We start from the raw sequence: 19,651 nt of genomic DNA on the forward strand, positions 1-19,651 counted from the left end.
AACACTATTTTTTTTATCTGCGAGCCATCGAAGAGAACGTATTTCAATCGAACCATACCAGAAGAAAAGCGTGTGAGCACATGCTTTGAACCGTCGAACAGTTAATATGAACATAATTATGTTAGACTTTCAAACAAAACGTATTTCAACCCATAAAACAGAACATGTCATAAACTTGCTTCAAAACATCCAACAGAACATGTGAGAACAACTTCGACGACGACCAGACAAAACCAAAACCACCACCATTGATATTCTATTAAAAAAATAAAAAAATAAAAAAATCCATAAGAAGAAACAACAGAAAAACAACAACCCCTGACTGCCGTAACGCATCGACCTCACAAGATCTTCAAGACTTGTTCTAAAAAAAAATCTCTCACTTTGTTCATAAACATAAATTCTGTCCACAAACTCATCACAAAAAAACATCAGCTATGGGCTTCAAATCTAGCTCCACCTTCATCAAGGTATCGCTGTTCCTGTGTATCTCGGCCTTTGTGTTCACCTGCATCGGCATATTCTCGCCCAGCTGGTTGATGAACGAAGCGTTGAAGATACAAGTCGGGGTGTTCTACAAGTGCGTTGATGGAGACTGCAGCGGAGGGGACTCTTCAGAGTGTGAGTTCGACATTCATCACAATAATGCACATCCCTTTCTTTTACGTTTCCTATGTGATGTGTTTGTCTGTCTGCGTCTTCAAGATGCAGGTCGAGATGTTCTACAAGTGCGTTGATGGAGACTGCAGCGGAGGGGACTCTTCAGAGTGTGAGTTCGTCATTCATCACAATAATGCACATCCCTTTCTTTTACGTTTCCTATGTGATGTGTCTGTCTGTCTGCGTCTTCAAGATGCAGGTCGAGATGTTCTACAAGTGCGTTGATGGAGACTGCAGCGGAGGGGACTCTTCAGAGAGGAGTACGTCATACATAACAATAATGTACATCCCTTTCTTTTTTCCAAACCAGGACAAATACAAAAGGCTTGTGTGCTATATGGCGGATTCAATTCTTGTTCTTGTTCTCTTGTTCTTGTTTTACGTATCCTACGTGATGTGTCTGTCTGTCTGTCTGTCTGTCTGTATGTCTGTCTGTGACTTCAAGATGCAGGTCGAGATGTTCTACAAGTGCGTTGATAGAGACTGCAGCCGGTGGGGGAGGGGACTCATCAGAGCGTGAGTATACGAGTATGGGCCACAATGCTGCATGTGCGACCCTGTCTTGCGTGAGCATATAGACCACAAGAATCTGTGTCTTCTATATATACATACAGATAGGAGTGTTCTTCAAGTGCGTTGATCGAGAATGCATCGATGGAGGGGACTGTTCCGGCAGAGCGTGATAGGCCTATACATATAGACCAAACTAATGTATGTGCGTCTTTCTCTTGTATGTGATGTGTGACAGTGTCTGTCTGTCTGTCTGTATCTTCAAAATTACAGATCGGGGTGTTCCTCAAATGTGTCTGCAACGGTGGGGGTGACTCTTTCGAGCGTGAGCATATAGACCACAATAATTCATACTCTTCTCTTGTTCGTATCCTACGTGCATTTGTGAGGCACTGTGCGTGTTTTTGGCCGGGGCTTCCGTATTCGTTTCCATTTCTATGTCAGCTTAATTTTGTGTCTTGAGTTTTGCTTATCATGCATTTAATTATATCATTTGAACTTCATTCTGTCGTGCAGCCCAGACTTGGCAGAAGGCCGTGGCAGCCATGGAGATTTTAGGAATCTTGCTCGCTGTTCCCTGCCTCATTTTCGTTGTTCTCTTCATCTTCGTCCCAGTCACTTCCGGTAAAACCTGGGTCAAGGTCACGACGCTCTCATTGGCATACGGAGCAGGTAAGTCCCTTTTTCAGGGCAGGCAGGGGGGGGGGGGGGCGTTGTTCCTAGAGTGGCAGGTCATTTTGCATTGCGTCGGAATCTGAATATGTGACCCTCCACCACGAAATGAGTCGCATGTCACCTCGCGCGGTTAATATAAGTCCGGGGAGTGTCTGGTAACAGTGTGAGGGTCACCTTAGTCACAGGCTTATAACTCAAACAGTTTTTGCTCTTTTCTAAAACGGTTTTCACCACTGTATAGAGCATAACAAATTCTTTATGAAAATGTAAAAATATGAAAATCATGCAAAGGTGACATGCGACTCATTCCAAGGTGGAGGGTCACATATATACATAAGAGAGTTATTTGAATACAAGAGCTTGTCTTCCGATCCTCTACTCTTTTACAATGTTGACTGATTTCAAGAATCACCATGACATCAAACTGTCGTTGCCATTTTAGAATGTGGCAATTGTTGTGATGTTGATCGTGGGGCATCGCTGTTGTCCAAAACGGGTACCTCTCAGTGCTTGGGATGAAAGCAAAATCAGTTACTAATGTTACTGTTACCAACGAAACAACAGGTCGAGAAAAGCAAACTTCCGTGGAAAAGAACACGTCGAGTGAAGCGATATTAAAACATTTGGTCAATCTGTCGGCCTGATACTAAAAGACATTGAAAAACCGGGAATAGTCATCATCGAGACTAGTGAGGCTTAGCTAGCCGATACACGAAAACCGAGATAAATCGCGTTAGTGTACGCGAAACATGCAAACCGATTTTCTTCACTTTGTGAACACACTTTTAGAGTAAATATGACAAACCTTTATATATTTGGATTCAAAAAAGGATCACAAATTATCAAGAATACAATTATTGCAATCACTTTTGAATCTGTTTTTTTAAGATTTTAATTACCACAACAACCACCACCACCACCACCACCAACAACAACAACAACAACAACAACAACAACAACAACAACAACAACAACAACAACAACAACAATGAGACGGATGAGACGAAAAACCGAGGTCCCTTCGTGTACACTACATTGGGGTGTGCACGTTAAAGATCCCACGATTGACAAAAGGGTCTTTCCTGGCAAAATTGTCTAGGCATAGATAAAAAATGTCCACCAAAATACCCGTGTGACTTGGAATAATAGGCCGTGAAAAGTAGGATATGCGCCGAAATGGCTGCGATCTGCTGGTCGATGTGAATGCGTAATGTATTGTGTAAAAAATTCCATCTCACACGGCATAAATAGATCCCTGCGCCTTGAGTCCGAGTCTGGAGATACGCGCGCGATATAAGACTTCATATAACATAACAACAACAACAACAACAACCTCGTCTCGTTTCCCAGTCTGTCCATATACATTTATTCAAAACTTGACTAAGTGTACAAATTCCTAATAAGCAACGCACGACAGACACTCTACACATTTTCCTTCCCGCTTCTTTTCATGGAAATCTGTTGTGCTATCTTTAGACACTTTCTGTCCTCGAATTCGCTAATTATTTCTAGCTTATTGATTATCCCTCAGCGAACTTCGGGCTCTGACCAGAGAATTAGTTGCGATTATTTCCATGGAAACAGTATTGTCTGTATTCACGAAGACAATCTTCTGACCGTAATCTTGCTTTTATCCATGCTAAGACTAAAAGGAAAAACATACAATCAACGTTAACGCAAATGCACAGCCATTAAAAACGCAGAATCAAAAAACAAGAAAGGTAAGTTGTTGGAACATTGTTATTGACAAAATTATGTTACAGTCACTAAAATAACATTAAAAACGCAGAATGCAAATGTACATGTATTACAGACATGAATGGTATAATGAAAGTCGGTGTGTGTCTGTCTGTGTGTGTGTGTGTCAGAGTGTGAGTGCGTGCTTTCGTGCGTGCGTGCGTGCGTGTGTGTGTGTGTGTGTGTGTGTGTGTGTGTGTGTGTGTTGTGTGTGTCAGTGTGTCCGTGTGTGTAGGCTTATGTGTGTGTACGTGCTTGTGTGCGTATCCATTGCGCTCGTGTTTACGTGCGTGCATGTGTGTGAGCCTCTCTGTCTCATTATCTCGCTGTCTGTCTCTGTCTCTCTCTGCCTCTGTCTCTCTCTGCCTCTGTCTCTGTCCGACTCTGTTTTCGTCTGTCTCTGCCTATCTCTCTGTCTCTTTCTCTCAATCTATGTCTCTGTCTCTCCATCGATCTCTCTGTCTCTCTCTGTCTCTGCCTGTCTGTCTGTCTGTCTGTCTGTCTCTCTCTGTCTGTCTCTCTGTCTCTCTCTCTGTCTCTCTCTCTCTCTCTCTCTCTCTCTCTCTCTCTATTCCACTGTTTTCATTCTTTTTTTTAAATGTTTTTACACCCAGAAAGGCATAAACTGAGTTACTGTTAGAAAGTGGAATACAACTAAGGAAAGAGCCCCCCATACCTGTATTTCTTTTTCTTATGGTCTTCAGGCGTCCTGATTCTGATAGGGGTGATCGTCTGCGTAGCCAAGAAAGATGACTTCCCAGAACTGGCCCCTGGCTACCGTCTGAGCTTTGACGTCAGCTGGTCTTTCGCCATGACCATCATCGCGGGGATGCTCTACCTTTCCACCGGTGTTTTCTTCACGCTGGACATGATATTTAACGCTTCTTGGTAAAGGTGTTTTGACCTGTGGTCTATGAAGAAAGGTACATAAATGATTCTATCTCGAGTAAGCAGTCACGTTGTACACCACAGATCTTTTCAGGCATCAACATGGGATACAACTGAGCCTCCTTTGACTTTAAAGGTACTGAACTTGTCAAATCCAGGTGCACGGAGCCCCTGGCGCTTTTAGTCATACCTCAGGCGGCTATCCGTTAGAAGAACTACCAAGTTTCATTGACTTGCACCCAAAGAGTCAAGAACTGCGATTTTTTTACGAATTAATTTCGTACTCGGACCCGGCTGGTCTTGGCCTATTTTTGGATCTAAATTTAGATCAGGTGATCATTACATCATGCACAAAAAGACACGTCACTAGCAAACTATGTCAGACGTCATCATGAGTTTGTGTAAAACAAAATGGAGGCCTGAATCACTCAGTTGAATCGAACTCCGACCAAACACCACGTAATAACTAGGTTAATTTATGCACTCGCGTGAACAAGAAACTGTCGAGCTTCACAGATGTCGTCGGGGCGGGGATGTAGCTCAGTCGGTAGCGCGCTGGATTTGTATCCAGTTGGCCGCTGTCAGCGTGAGTTCGTCCCCACGTTCGGCGAGAGATTTATTTCTCAGAGTCAACTTTATGTGCAGACTCTCCTCGGTGTCCGAACACCCCCGTGTGTACACGCAAGCACAAGACCAAGTGCGCACGAAAAAGATCCTGTAATCCATGTCAGAGTTCGGTGGGTTATAGAAACACGAAAATACCCAGCATGCTTCCTCCGAAAGCGGCGTATGGCTGCCTAAATGGCGGGGTAAAAACGGTCATACACGTAAAAGCCGTGGGAGTTTCAGCCCATGAACGAACAAACAAACAAACAGATGTCGTCGTTGGGTAGTTTTGGGTTTGTTTTACTACCATAGGAGGATTTTTGAACTGTAAATGCACTCAGCTGCAACAAAAACGCAAAACGAAGGCTGTGAGCTGCACTGTGCCTTTAAACACAAGCCAAAACTCAACAACCCGGCCGCTTCCTTGTGCTGAGTGGAATATTTTGGTTTGAATCGATTTCAATTTTTTCAAGTCCATACCACAGTGCTCTGAGGGACACCACCTGGCCAGAGGAGACAGCGCTACAAAAGAACCTATACGGCCCCAAAGAGGACTTGGAGAGGACAGCACGTTTTACGCCCTGCAGTCCGGACTGACGATCTAACAGCGAACGACAAGAAGAAGAAGAATTTTTTCAAGTGACACCTATGTCAATCTGCTTAACTCTTTCAGCAAAACAAAATTGAATATTATGAATAGATGAATAAATAAATAAATAAATAAATAAATAAGTTAATTGATTAATTAATAAATAAATAATAGATTTGTTTAACTTCCACGAAAGACAGTATTGACTGTATAGTCTCTGCTCCCACTCTGCACGGAATGCATGCAGCCACGCAGTTGATGTTGTGTAAATGTGAACCTCCACCACGGAATGAGTCGCATGTCACCTTTGCATGATTTTCATATTTTTACATTTTCCTAAAGAGTTTGTTATGCGCTATCCAGTGGTGAAAACCGTTTTAGAAAAGAGCGAAAACTGTTTGAGTTATAAGCCTGTGACTAAGGTGACCCTCACACTGTTACCAGACACTCCCCGGACTTATATGAAGCCTAGTGCAGAACCGCGCGAGGTGACATGCGACTCATTTCGTGGTGGAGTGTCACAAATGTCCTAGACGGGCGCAATGGCCTTGTGGATAAGACACTGGCCTCCCATGCGGAAAGCTGAGTGTTCGAATCACGTTCGCACCTGGTGGGTTTGGAGTGCACATTTGTTCCGATCTCCTAGGTCAACTGATGTGCAGACCTGCTAGCGTCTTTCCTCGTTCGTGTGTACACGCAAGCACACGACCAAGACAGTGCGCTCGGAAAAAAAATACTGTAATCCATGTCAGAGTTCGGTGGGCCAGTTATAGAAACACGAAAATACCAAGCATGCATCTCTTGAAATCGGCGTTTGGCTGTCTAAATGGCGGGGTTAAAACGGCTATACACGTAAAACCCCACTCGTGCAAAGACACGAATGTACGGGGGAGTTTCAAGCCCATGGACGAAGAACTAGAAGAAAGTAAAATGTCCAGGTGTACGCGGGAATGACAGTACCTTATTTGGAGATTTGTCTAGCTGCTTATCATCGCTGCGTGTTTTACGATCAATGGGATGTTCATTGATATGTTGATTAAAGTCACTTGCTTACATCAGAAATTCGAATGTGTAATGCTCAAGTATATTGATTTGGAAGAAAGTGTCAATGACACAATGTTTTACTGGAACTCTTGCGCTTGCTCTGCTTATATTTAAAGAAACCTTTACCACTGATCTTCTTATTTTTTTTTTTTTTTTTGACGTCAACAGTGTATTTATTAGTGGTTTCGTGTTAGTATTTCAGCGCTTTGATATCAAACTGTGTGAATGGTGTTTTTACTTATATTTTTTTACATCTGTGTTTTTGTGTTTTTTGTCACCAAATTTGCTGCACTAAGCTTTGCCGTTACATTTTCGGTAAAAACCACTTCGCAAAGTCAACTCAAGTTCGGGGTCAATTAAGGACAACTTTAATTTCAAGGCATATTTCTTCCGTCAAATCCCTTCTCTTGAAAACTCTCTTGTTCAAATCTGCCTAGGCCTTTACGTGAAATTAGACTATCCCCGGCCTCCTGTTTGAAATAATAATATTTAGAGACTGTTATTTACGGGATAGAAATGTATGATATACTCCAGGTTTACTACATGTTTAAAAAAAAAAAATTAAAAATTAAAAAAAAAATTAAAAAAATTAAAAAAATAAAAAGACTATCCCTCCACTTGAACACGTACCACAAATCAAAATCATGACTGTGTCTCGTGCTTTGTTGTTCACATTTAGTCAAGTTTTGACTAACTGTTTTAACAATGATAGACGGGGAATCGAAACGAGGGTTTGTTTGGTGTATGTATGTGTAGAGCGGCGATTCAGAGAAAACTACTGGACCGAACTTCATGAAACTTGACATGAGAGTTACTGGGTATGACATCCCCAGAATTTTTGTTTGAATTTTTTCGATGGAGGACTTTGATGACGTCATATCCGGCTTTTTGTGAAAGTTGTGGCGGCACTGTCACACCGGGGGCCCTCATTTTTCAACCAAATTGATTGACATTTTGGTTAAGGAATCTTCGACGAAGGCCGGACTTTGGTATTGCATTTCAGCTTGGTAGCTTAAAAATGTGTTGATTAGTTTGCTCATTAAAGTTTGTCATTAAAATCGAATTTTCAGAAACAGATTTAACAAAATGACTGCATTGTATTCCTCATCTTCTCCTGAATTCAAAAATGTATAGATATGTCATGTTTACTCTAAAAATGTGCTCAAAATGAAAGAAAATAGGTTCAGTAAGTACTATGGACGTATGCTTCGCCGCGGCGAGCGTGACCCGTCTCGGTCTTCGATGTGGTTAGCCGAGAATATCTGAATTAAGTCTCGGCAATGATTGATTAGTGGTGTTGATCTTGACTAAATGTTTTTATATCGCTTCACGCGACTTGTTTTATGAATAATTTCGCAAATTGACACTAGTGTCTGCTAGGGCACATAGAGAATACTACATGGCTTGCTGTGTCAGTCGTACCAGATTTACATTATTTGAAAAAGCAACGAGTGTAAATCTGGTACGACACAGCAAGCCATTTAGTATTCTGTTTATCCTACATACTGTACTTACGTGTATTTTACTGAAAATTTCTTGCAGTCGAGGCAGCTAAATTGAAGACGCTTGTTTTGGGAACCTCGATAGCCTCGTGCAATCTATTACGTCAAAGCAAAGAAACGTCACTCTGAAAGTGTGGCGTGACGTCCCGTTAGTTCTAAAGATTCATCGAGGGCAATTAGGGAGCGCAATTTTTGTTTCTATAATGACGTTTGTCTCGGTGTCTTTGGCATCATAAGCAGTGGAAAAACAGGTCCCTGCCAGACTTGCTTGACATGACCTCATTTACATGATATACACACGTGTGATTTGAACGATTATTATCTCACGGGTGTCTCTCTCACGTATGTAGGATAAAAAGTTTTAAATCATAGCAAAATTCCCACTCTGTCCAGACAGCAGCCAGGCTGTTATGTTCTCTGTTGCTAGTTCGTATGTCAGTGTGATGATCAATCATTTGATATGCTTTTTTTAAATGTTAGTGTACATAACAATGTTAATCCTATTCCTCATCATCCCCATGTCCGTAGTGGGCCCCTTGTGATGAGAATAATAAAACATTCAAACATTGTTAACAAATAAAATGTCGGAAGAATGTTGATTTTTCGTATTTCAATGTTCGAGTGGAGGGATATTAATTATTTCCCTGGTAAACGCCTGGGCAGATCAAAGATAGTGAACCGAACCGTTTACACGGGAAGGGCTGTGCCGTCACTGGGGAAAATAAAGTCAGTGGATCATTTTTGCTTTGAAAATTGTGGGAGACATTCTCAGTCCTGAGGTATGAGATCAGGGCCGGACTACCGGGGGGGTTATGGGGGTTGCGCAACCCCCCCCCCCCCCCCCTAGCCTAAACATGTACCTTACTTATTTAATTTTTTTTTATTATTGCTTATTTTATGCCGTTTCATGCAAGGAGCGACCATTTTCCTATCTCAGAATATGACCTACTCGTCAGCTTCAGGGGGCTTCGCCCCCTGACCCCCACAACGAGGGGGGTTCTAGGGTTTCCGGACCCCCCCCCCCCCCCCAGCCAAAAAATAAAAATATTGAATGAGGTATGCATTTCTTTATTTTACATTGAGTTTCAATTTTTGGGGTATTAATCAGTGACAAAATCTGCTGCCTGAAACTGGTAATGATCATCCTCAGAATGCACCAGATTGCACCATTTTGCATCCTTTTTTTCAAAATTTTCCGGGGGGCATGCCCCCGGACCCCCCTAGCAAGCTAGGCGCTTTGCGCCGTCGGCTCGGCGCTTCGCGCCTTCACACCCATATCTTCACAATATACTTTTGAAAAAACCCAGTCATAAAATGAACTGATCCGCCCCTGCCGCCAGGGGGGACATCCCCCTGGGCTACCACTGGCAACCCCCCCCCCTCCTCTTCGCCTAGTCCGCCCCTGGAGATCATTATGCCAGTTCAGCAGTTAGACTTGAAATTGCAATTTGTCGGTAACTTTTGAGACTGACACATGTGTCACGTCACGGTTTGACTTTTGCTGAACATTGTTTCATCGCTTCTCGTGTGTGTTATTTTCGTAATACAGTCAGTGTTAGCGGAATAATAACGGACTCTGTCAACTGTTTAAGGGAGGCAACACTGATTGAACAAAACTCTGGCTCTGGGGATCATTTACTGGCTTACCTCCCTTCCATTGCAGTCTATGACCTCGAACGTAAAAAAGGACTAATCAATGACCATAGGCGCTCACTAAAAACTTATGTATACGACAATAGTATAACATCAGTCAAGGGTTTTGGATTTACTTATTTATTTACTTTTATCACTAGTTTTGACAGCTCACAAAAAAGGGATATATTTTGACAAAGGGAACTTGAGCAAAGGATGCGAAGTAAGATGCAACAAACCAAGTAAACAAAATAAAAACAAAACTAATAATAATAATTATAATAATTACGGTGATGATGACGATGATGGTGATGATAATAAGAATAATAACAATTTAAGAATGATAAAATAAAGTAGAAATGTATTAATTCTGTCTTCTTTTGGAAATTTCAATTTTCCAAAATAAAACAGGGACCGAGCATCCAGGTTTGTGAGAAGTGAACTGTTTAATTCTTGTAACTTCATCTGAAAAATATCTTTGGTATGTACACAGATTTGACCCTGTAGAGTCCAGAAACAATCAGTACATTCACCCCTGTTGATGGTTTCAGCGTGTTATCTGAATCCAAAGTGTTTAACTTCAATCCCTTTTTTTCCAAACACTGTAATATTTAATCTGATTTGAATTGAAGGCAATTTTCATGTCATGTGGTGTCAAAACATTTTGAAAAGCTTTGAATAATACGAACAAAAATGACATTTCTGATTTGAGTCTTGAGAGCCTGTATGTGTGCTTGCGTTTCTAGCTGTGTGTGTGTAAACTCAGATTTAAACTCTGTAAGTAGGTCTGTTTGCCTTGTCTGTGTTTGCCATGTTTTCAATAATCTTTTTACCAGGATTATGTATATATAGTGTTAGCAAACACTGATATGCTTTCAGCAACACACACACACACACACACACACACACACACACACACACACACACACACACACACACACACACACACACACACACAAGCAAGCAGACTGATATATATCCATTATTGCACACATACACACACACATACACACATACATACACACACACACACACACACACACACACACACACACACACACACACACACACATGAACACACAATTTCGCTCCACTTGAAAAGGAGGAGAGGGAAGCAAGGTAAACCCATATACTTTTTGTGTCCTTAGCAGATTATGACTTTATTCAGTTATTCTGCAGAAAAACAGAAATGCTGCAGAAAACAAAAATTCTGGGGAATAACTGATGTCATCATCTGCCAAAGCATCGGGTTTCTTACTGCAGTAAAATTGAAATCAAGAATGCTGCGGTAAAACGTTGCTGTTGTTTTACCGCAGAAAAACTTCTTACATTTTTTCCGCAGCATTTTGTACTTGCTCATTATGATTATGGAGCACGTGAGTTACCCCTCTGTTGAGAGATGCATGGACTCATCCAAAATTACCCAGAAAACACTGAGCGCCCAATGACCACACGCTTTCTGATAGGTCCACTGTGGAGCAAGCTATTATATCCCGGGGGGGGGGGGGGGGGGGGGGGGGAGACAGATACAAATGCTACTTTACAAGGGAGTTGGCTTTTCTGCAGAAAAATGATCACAGATTATTCAGAACAAAAAGTTCATTGCATGCAGTAATGCCGCAGAAAAACATGTAAACATTATGCTGCGGAAAAACTGTTTTGCTGCGGAAAAAATGATGCTTTGTCGGATGATGACATTATTCAGTTATTCCCCAGAAAAACCGATTTTCTGCAGCACTTCTGTTTTTTCGCAGAATAACTGAATAAAGTCATAATCCGCTAAGGATACATTCTGTGAAATTTTTGAAATGGGGGTCCTTAACGTCCTCACAGGAAATTTTCCTTTTAGGGACATGAGTTGGTGATACGCTAAAAATACATTCTGTGCTGCCTTTCGAGGAATAAATACTTCGAGTGGAGTGCCTGTGGCAAGACACCGTGGTCACAGGTCAAAGGCAACTATTTCCCGGGGAAGCAATGCACGCTTCCGGTTGACACATCATGTTGCCGTAAACAAATGGTTGGGATTTATCAATGAGAAGCATGTGTGGAAGAAACGTCAGCTAGAACTATTGTACCAACTGAACCAATTAGCACATACTTCAAGCCACCATGACTTTGTAGCAAAGACCAAGAAGCAGAGGGATGTGCATTGATGTCAAAGAACCCGTGAAACTGAAAGGCGAAGATTTCACGCCTGAATGCGTCAGGACCGTGCCACACACACACACATTCCATGCAGCGTTGACCTCACAGGTAAAGTGGCGGACGCCGTAATAATAATAATAATAAAACCTTCTTTTATGCGCTGTTCACCGCCAAATGGCAGTCTCATGGCGCTTTACATTAGACATTAAAATTCAACATTTTACATATGAAGAGTTTCCTTGTAGTAAATAACATACAAACATTACAAAAAATTTTTTTAAATGCATAGACAACGACCACTTATAGTTATATAAGATAATCTAGAAAAATTGTTTTTAAAAAGATGAAAATACATAAGATAAGTAATAGACACATAGTTACACCTAAAAAGTCTGACTTGATTGCTAAATCAATATATTACTATTATTAGGAATTGCACCTGTTCAGTTGATGACTGCGATCGGTAAATTTGCATTGTCGGGGTGTATACCTGCACGTTGAATTTGATATGTTGGTGGAGGAAGCCAATAACTCGGACCATGACAAATCTTTCTTTTTTTCTTTTTTTTTTTAACGAGAATAATCGGTAGTTTGACTTTTAACATTTCGCCCTCGACCTAGAGAGGGGACTCCTCTCTTTCCTGATCAAATTAATTCCCTGTCAGTTTTTGGTTGGTGTGTGTACCTGATGGCAGTCGGACCTGTTCGTGTATTGCATTTTACTTAATTAGCACATTAATTTAAAGTAGCAGTTGCACACATGTATACTGGGATAGTAAAGAAAAAGAAGAAGGAAGGAAATGTTGTCTTGGTATGTCACTTGTGAAGAGGAAAACTAGCAGTAAGAAATCATCACTCCTAAATGTACAACCAGATTGAGAGTGCAAAACATTTGAGTCTTTGAGTTTGACTGTCAGCTAAAAATGCATGGTACCAACTCTATATATTTTCAATGCTTGTTGAAAGTGAAACATTATCATGAGCAAACAGCTAGGTTGACATTGTAGTTTAATATGCCAATGACTGGTGCTGCATGCATGTTTGTGCTTTGAAATTATTTACTGCATGTGAATGATATAGTGTTAAACTGTTATTTAATGTTTACAGTAAGTCACTAAGTGCATGGAGCCTCCCTTCGCTCCAAAAGAGCAAAAGTGTTTGAAAATTGGGCCTTAGAAGAGATTGAGTCTTAAAATGGAGATACCTTTACAGAGATTCTAAACAGAAAATTGGAAAAATCACTGTCTAAGATAGACCTATGGGTTTGGTTATTCACAATCAAGTTTTTTTCACAGAGATTCTAAACAGAAAATGTGAAAAAAACTAGTATACTTTTTAGATAGGTGGGTTTCGTTGTTCATAATCAGTTGTTTGTTTATGTGTACAGGTGACAGTGACAGATGATGAGTGAAGGGGCAGAGTCAGCATCGTATCAAGGCAGACTGGTGGAGATATTCCAGTCATGTGACTCCGCTAACAAAGGCTACCTCTCTCTGTTCGAATTCGAACGCCTGTGTCGACAGCTGCAGCTCCAACATCAAAAGCAGCGCCTATACAAAGACCTGGGCCTTGGTAGGGCGTCTGGCAACACAAAGGTAGAACTAGCACAGCACAGTCATACCTCATTACCTGTTATACAAGTAACTAAATGTACTGCAATGGCATCAGTATAAAACAGCTGTAGCCTGTGGCATAATAAAACTTATGACATTTTGTGAATGTGATTGATCATCTTACCAACTTTGCCTCTTGCTGCATAATACCTTCATAGCATGTTTCTTTTAATTATTTATACATGTATATATTTTATTTTAATCTTTATTTCTTAATCTCATTTATTTAATGATTTATTTACTTTGAAATATGTCAAGTTTATTTTATTTCATAATTTGTTGTAGTTTAGTTTATGGCTACTTCCAGGGTAAAAGAAAAACAAATCAGCAGACTCACTGTCTTTGAAGATAATACATGTACATGTAATTATTTGCTTAAACCGAATCTTTTTTTCAACAGACTAGCATTTTCCTGTAAATAGCAAGGCTGTCAGTGTCAGTCTCATGCATGTCATGTTACATACATGTACATGTACTGAGAGGGATGATAACCTGAATGTCGTACAATGTGTTTCAGGTGTATTTTGAGGATTTCAAGGCTGCACTGCTGTCCTTGCTACAAGAGGTAGGACCAGAAACACTGGCCAGTGGAGAGTTGAATCCAGTCTCCACACCAACAGGTAATTTAATTTCCCTGAAAACCGTTTGTTGTCCACTTCCAGCGACTGAGTCTTTTGTTGCGAGACTTAATTTCTGACCTGAATTTTTTTACTCTATTGAGCAGTCAGGAGAGTCTTACTCTTAGTCTTACTCAGTGCTGATAAACAGGGGTACAGTGGAACACCCCTTTAAGTTTAAAGACCCCCAAATTTAAGACCTCCCCTTTTAAGACCTTGCTTTTTGAAATTGTCTGTTGATAACCTCTGTAATTTTACCCCTATTTTTAGACTCCCACCTTTTTAAGACCTGAATTTCTCTGATTTTTGAAGGTCTTAAAAGGGGGGTTCCACTGTAGTCCCTCTGGCTTGTATGAGCATTTGCTCTTCTTGTGTACTGTGAATCAGATGAGTACATAAGACACACATGTATACATACACACATCGGGGGCCCGGGTAGCTCAGGTGGTAGAGCACTGGACTTGTGATCGAGAGGTCGCTGGTTCGAATCCGGGCCGGGACGGACACGGGTCAACTTTATGTGCAGACCCAGAGACGGTATCCATCTCCCACCCCCGTGTCACCACAATGGCACGTTAAAGATCTTGGTCATTCTACCATAAGTGCAGATGGCTGATACCACCTAAACACGCAAACATCAAAAAGCCGTGAGGGCGTAAAACTCGAATCGTATTTAAACCAATTCATGTCCAATATAGGCAATTAAGACCTGACGGACAATAAGTCCCTTAAAATTTACTTTATACACACACTTGCACGAACGCACGCGCAGGAAGACAATCAAATGATTTGCCTACTTCTAAACTGTGTAAATAGACATCTGAAAATGAATTCAGCAAAACAAAATTTGTCACAGTTTACATTTGAGGATTAGCAGAGAATTGATAAACATTATAAAACAACAACAAAATTGATGATGTACAGTATAAAACTATTAAATGCTGTTAGTAACCAAGTAGACACAGGGTCCCCAGAGCTTGCTTTGGCAGCATGTCCTTTTGCTTAACCAAATGCCATGACTTAGTGCACAGCTGTATAAACAGACATATATATATATATACTAGATGAATACCCGCTTCGCCGGGTACGGCTTCGCCGGGAAGAAGTTGAGCCGAATACCTGGCTGCGCCGGGGACCCGGCTTTGCCGGTTGTACGCCGGCTTTGCCGGCGCACCGCACGAAGAAAGGGAGATAAACGCGCAAAACACTGGAGAAGAGTAATACCCAGTGACCTTCTAAAAATAGTATAATGGGAATATGGATTGAGCGTTGACGACAGTGACCTTCTAAAAATAGAAACGGGAATATGGATTGACGCCACACGAAGGAAGGGAGATAAACGCTAAAAACACTGGAGAAGATAAGGAAGAGTTACTGGGAATGGATCCAGAGAAAAACCAAAATCGGTTCAGCGCTGCGCGCTCAGAGCACGTGTTGAAATATCTCATCGAGCAGGTTGTGTCCGGGGTGTAGCTGAATATGGCCACCAAATTTGAAAGAGATCCATCGAGAACTTTGGCCGTGCATCGCGGACACACACACACACACAAGTCGTATATATATATAGATATATATATTTTCAAGGCTATCTTTCTTTTGTGAACAAATAAGCAAATCGTCAAAAACTGTGCCGTCATTTCACAGTTGGAAGCTCTACCTAATTTTCTGAAACTTGTAAAAACTTGTATTGCCATTTCAACAAATTTGCTGAAGATAATGAATCTCATCAACATCTCTGCACTGCCAATTGTCAACACTGAACAGATTAGAGCATTTGACAGGGCTCAAATTTTATTATCCGCACCTGAAAATCGATCGCCTCCCTTTACCCATTAGTGAAACAGATGCTTTTTGACAATGGCTATTGTTTGATATCGTCCGTAAAACCTACATGGGTATCCGAACCAATGCTTTGTGACAAAACCACCTGCTTCATTGATCAATGTGCATGTCAACATGATGTACATATATTGATTGTTATTCCCCCCTCTGCTTCTTTACCTCTGTAAACTTGTAGAGCTAGTTATTTTTCGATAATGACCCAGCAACCAAACAAATAACGAACCAGCAACAGCCTGAATCCTCGATAGTGCAATGGGTTGAGAAGCTGTTCTGTTTTGGTACTACTTTTGCGACTGAAAAGTTCCGAACGCTCTATACGTACGAAATATACATCTCTGGAGCAAACAATACAAACATACCGCATTTAAATGAACAACTACAGGCCTGAACACATGAATCTCCATATAAAATCCATGAGTTAGGTTGTTTTCTGAATCTAGATCTGCCGTGCACACACCGTTCATCACAAGCAAATTCCCAAGGCAAGTAACTCATACTCTTGCCGACAAGAGTAGTTCCCCTTCTTTTAACGCAGTTTCTTCGACAACACTGACTGCAATCCGACGGTCAGTTTTCAACAATATTTCATTTTATAAACAGATCACACGCAACCAAATGCACACATCTCATCAATTTAAACAACATAAAGCGATTTCATACACTATTTTCCCCAGAAAACTGAACTTCATACAGTAATTAACGTTGGAACACGGGTGCCAAAAGTTCATCTGCTAGTCCCATTTGACGAAAGAACATTATCCTAAACGATACTAAAACATAAACAGAACACACAATATCTGCCTTTACCGCCACAGCAGAATAACAGCATATCTGTGTACTTGATTTTAGTCTAAAACAGGGAAACTGACAAGAAGTGTTAACAGAATGGAATGATTTGCACGGAACTATACAACCGCGCATTAATCGATCGCCTGCGCAGGTTGACTGGTTGAGTGATTCGGATTCGATCAAACTTTCGCACAAAAACTCCTGTTTTCTTTGAATAACTGAAGAAAGGATGAATAAAGAGGTTACACACCTCGTCTCAGTGATTATTAAAAATAATGGTCTCAGTTCGCGGTCATGAAAAAGCTCGCTGAAGCTCGCATTTTTCATGATCCGCCAACTTCGACCATTATTTTTAATAATCACTGAGACTCGGCATGTAACCTCTACATATCATATCCAGATATTTTGTGCAAGTATGCACGCGCATGAGTGTGTCGGAACTATAGACAACACAAAGACATGTAAATTTCAGAAAACTTTTGCAGAAGCATACAGTTAACACAGATTCCATTGTTTTCAACTTGATGGTAGTGTTGACATATGTCGTATGTACGGGGGCATCCTTATGTGATTATACTTTCTTTCTGCGTGTGTCACTGTGTGTGTGTGTGTGTGGGGGGGGGTGGCATTCTACTTCTAGTCTTTGTGGCTTGTTTGTTCATATAAAGATTGCCTCTTAATTTGATTTATTGTTGATTTTTTTTCATCAACAGGAAGCCCAATCTTGAAAGCAATACGACCTCATGGGAACCAGAAGCGACCTTCAGTAGGTGATGATGACCTTCGCCTTGACCTTCCTGCTGACATGACAGACAATGATATAAGTTATCCCCCTTCTCCAAACAAGCGGCAGCCGCCAAGAGGGAAGTCGTCTCCCACTGGACCTCTCAAACGTGCTTTTCTTGAGGTGAGTTGAGTTGATTTACTCTGTTTTTTGAGTCACTTGAGAAAATGTGACTCTATGTAATCGGTCAGTGTTAGTCTGTCCGGCCGGCCGGCCGGCCGGCCGGCCGTCCGTCCGGCCGGCCGGCCGTCCGTAGACACCACCTTAACGTTGGACTTTTCTCGGAAACTATCAAAGCGATCGGGCTCATATTTTGTTTAGTCGTGACCTCCAATGACCTCTACACTTTAACGATGGTTTCGTTGACCTTTGACCTTTTTCAAGGTCACAGGTCAGCGTCAAAGGAAAAATTAGACATTTTATATCTTTGACAAAGTTCATCGGATGTGATTGAAACTTTGTAGGATTATTCTTTACATCAAAGTATTTACATCTGTAGCCTTTTACGAACGTTATCAGAAAAACAAGGGAGATAACTAGCCTTTTCTGTTCGGCAACACACAACTTAACGTTGGGCTTTTCTCGGAAACTATAAAAGTGACCGGGCTCAAATTTTATGTGAACGTGACTCATTGTGTTGTGAATAGCAATTTCTTCCTGTCCATCTGATGCCTCATATAATATTCAGAACTGCGAAAGTGACTCGATCGAGCGTTTGCTCTTCTTGTCTTTCTTTCTTCTTACCCGTTTAATTTCATTTCTTTGGGTGGCGTTGAGGAGATGTTGGTGGAAATATTGTTTTGCCCTCTCATCTCTCTCTCTCCCTGTCTGCCTGTCTCTCTCTCCAGTCTCTTCCCTGTTCTGTTTCTCCCCCCCCACCCCCATTCACATTCCCTCCCTCTCTCTCTCTTGTCTGTCTTTCTCTCATCTTACTATTTTTTCTCTGGATTAATTAATGATTTGTCTATTGTGGGGATAAACGTTTCTTGTTCACTTTCTTATTTACTAAAAGTTCAAATTTGCTTCTAGTTCTAGTTTCACCCCTACTGCTATAGTGCTTCTTTCTTCATATGTGGGCTTTTAGTTTTAGTTGAGCTAAAAGCTAAGCGTTTAACTAGCAAAAATTGCATTGGATGATAATGTACATTTCCATGCTAGCGCTCTCCTTCTGCTTCTGTATTCCTGATTTTTTTACTTTTGCAGGCCTGGGAATGATACGCCTTTCGTCGTAAATACGACAAAGTCCTTTTCTAATTGTGTAAGAAAAGAGCCTCCATGTGCCCTTAAAAATGCTTAAAACGCAGCATTTTCCCGTCAGTACGCCCAAACCACCTTCACTCATTCCCAGGCCTGTTTTGGGGTCGCCTATATTATGGTGAGAATTTTGCATGCTGCATTGTTTTGTACCCAGCCAAGTGGGTAGCTTCTTCTTCTTCTGCGTTCATGGGCTGAAACTCCTACAGTTTTTACATGTATAACCGTTTTTACCCCGCCATTAAGACACCCATATACACTGTTTTCAGGGGAAACTTGCTATGTATTTTCATGTTTCTATAACCCACCGAACTCTGACATGGACCTCAGGATCTTTTCCGTGTGCACTTGGTCTTGTGCTTGCGTGAACAGTACATACAAAAAGGGATAAAGGCACTAGCAGGTCTGCACATGAAATGACCTTGGAGATCCGAAAAATCGCCACCCTTAACCCACCAGACGCGGTCAGGAAAAATCGCCACCCTTAACCCACCAGACGCAGTCAGGAAAAATCGCCACCCTTAACCCACCAGACGCGGTCAGGAAAAATCGCCACCCTTAACCCACCAGACGCGGTCAGGAAAAATCGCCACCCTTAACCCACCAGACGCGGTCAGGAAAAATCGCCACCCTTAACCCACCAGACGCGGTCAGGAAAAATCGCCACCCTTAACCCACTAGACGCGGTCAGGAAAAATCGCCACCCTTAACCCACCAGACGCGGTCAGGAAAAATCGCCACCCTTAACCCACCAGACGCGG

At 41.5% G+C, this 19,651-nt stretch overlaps 2 protein-coding genes across 2 annotated transcripts; both read left to right on the plus strand.

Annotated features, from left to right (window-relative positions):
- The first annotated feature begins 437 nt into the window (after window positions 1–437).
- LOC138953255 (epithelial membrane protein 1-like) lies at window positions 438–4,474 on the plus strand. The gene is made up of 3 exons (XM_070325054.1): window positions 438–621; window positions 1,687–1,842; window positions 4,287–4,474. The coding sequence occupies exons 1-3, from the start codon at window positions 438–440 to the stop codon at window positions 4,472–4,474; spliced, it is 528 nt and encodes a 175-aa protein (XP_070181155.1).
- Window positions 4,475–11,833: 7,359 nt separating this feature from the next.
- On the plus strand, window positions 11,834–17,781 carry LOC138952930 (uncharacterized). Its single transcript, XM_070324684.1, has 4 exons — window positions 11,834–12,099; window positions 13,379–13,586; window positions 14,122–14,224; window positions 17,566–17,781. The coding sequence occupies exons 2-4, from the start codon at window positions 13,392–13,394 to the stop codon at window positions 17,766–17,768; spliced, it is 501 nt and encodes a 166-aa protein (XP_070180785.1). The 5' UTR covers window positions 11,834–12,099; window positions 13,379–13,391; the 3' UTR covers window positions 17,769–17,781.
- Window positions 17,782–19,651: the final 1,870 nt, after the last annotated feature.

This window comes from Littorina saxatilis, linkage group LG17, assembly GCF_037325665.1.
Source record: "Littorina saxatilis isolate snail1 linkage group LG17, US_GU_Lsax_2.0, whole genome shotgun sequence".
NCBI classification, from domain to species: domain Eukaryota; kingdom Metazoa; phylum Mollusca; class Gastropoda; order Littorinimorpha; family Littorinidae; genus Littorina; species Littorina saxatilis.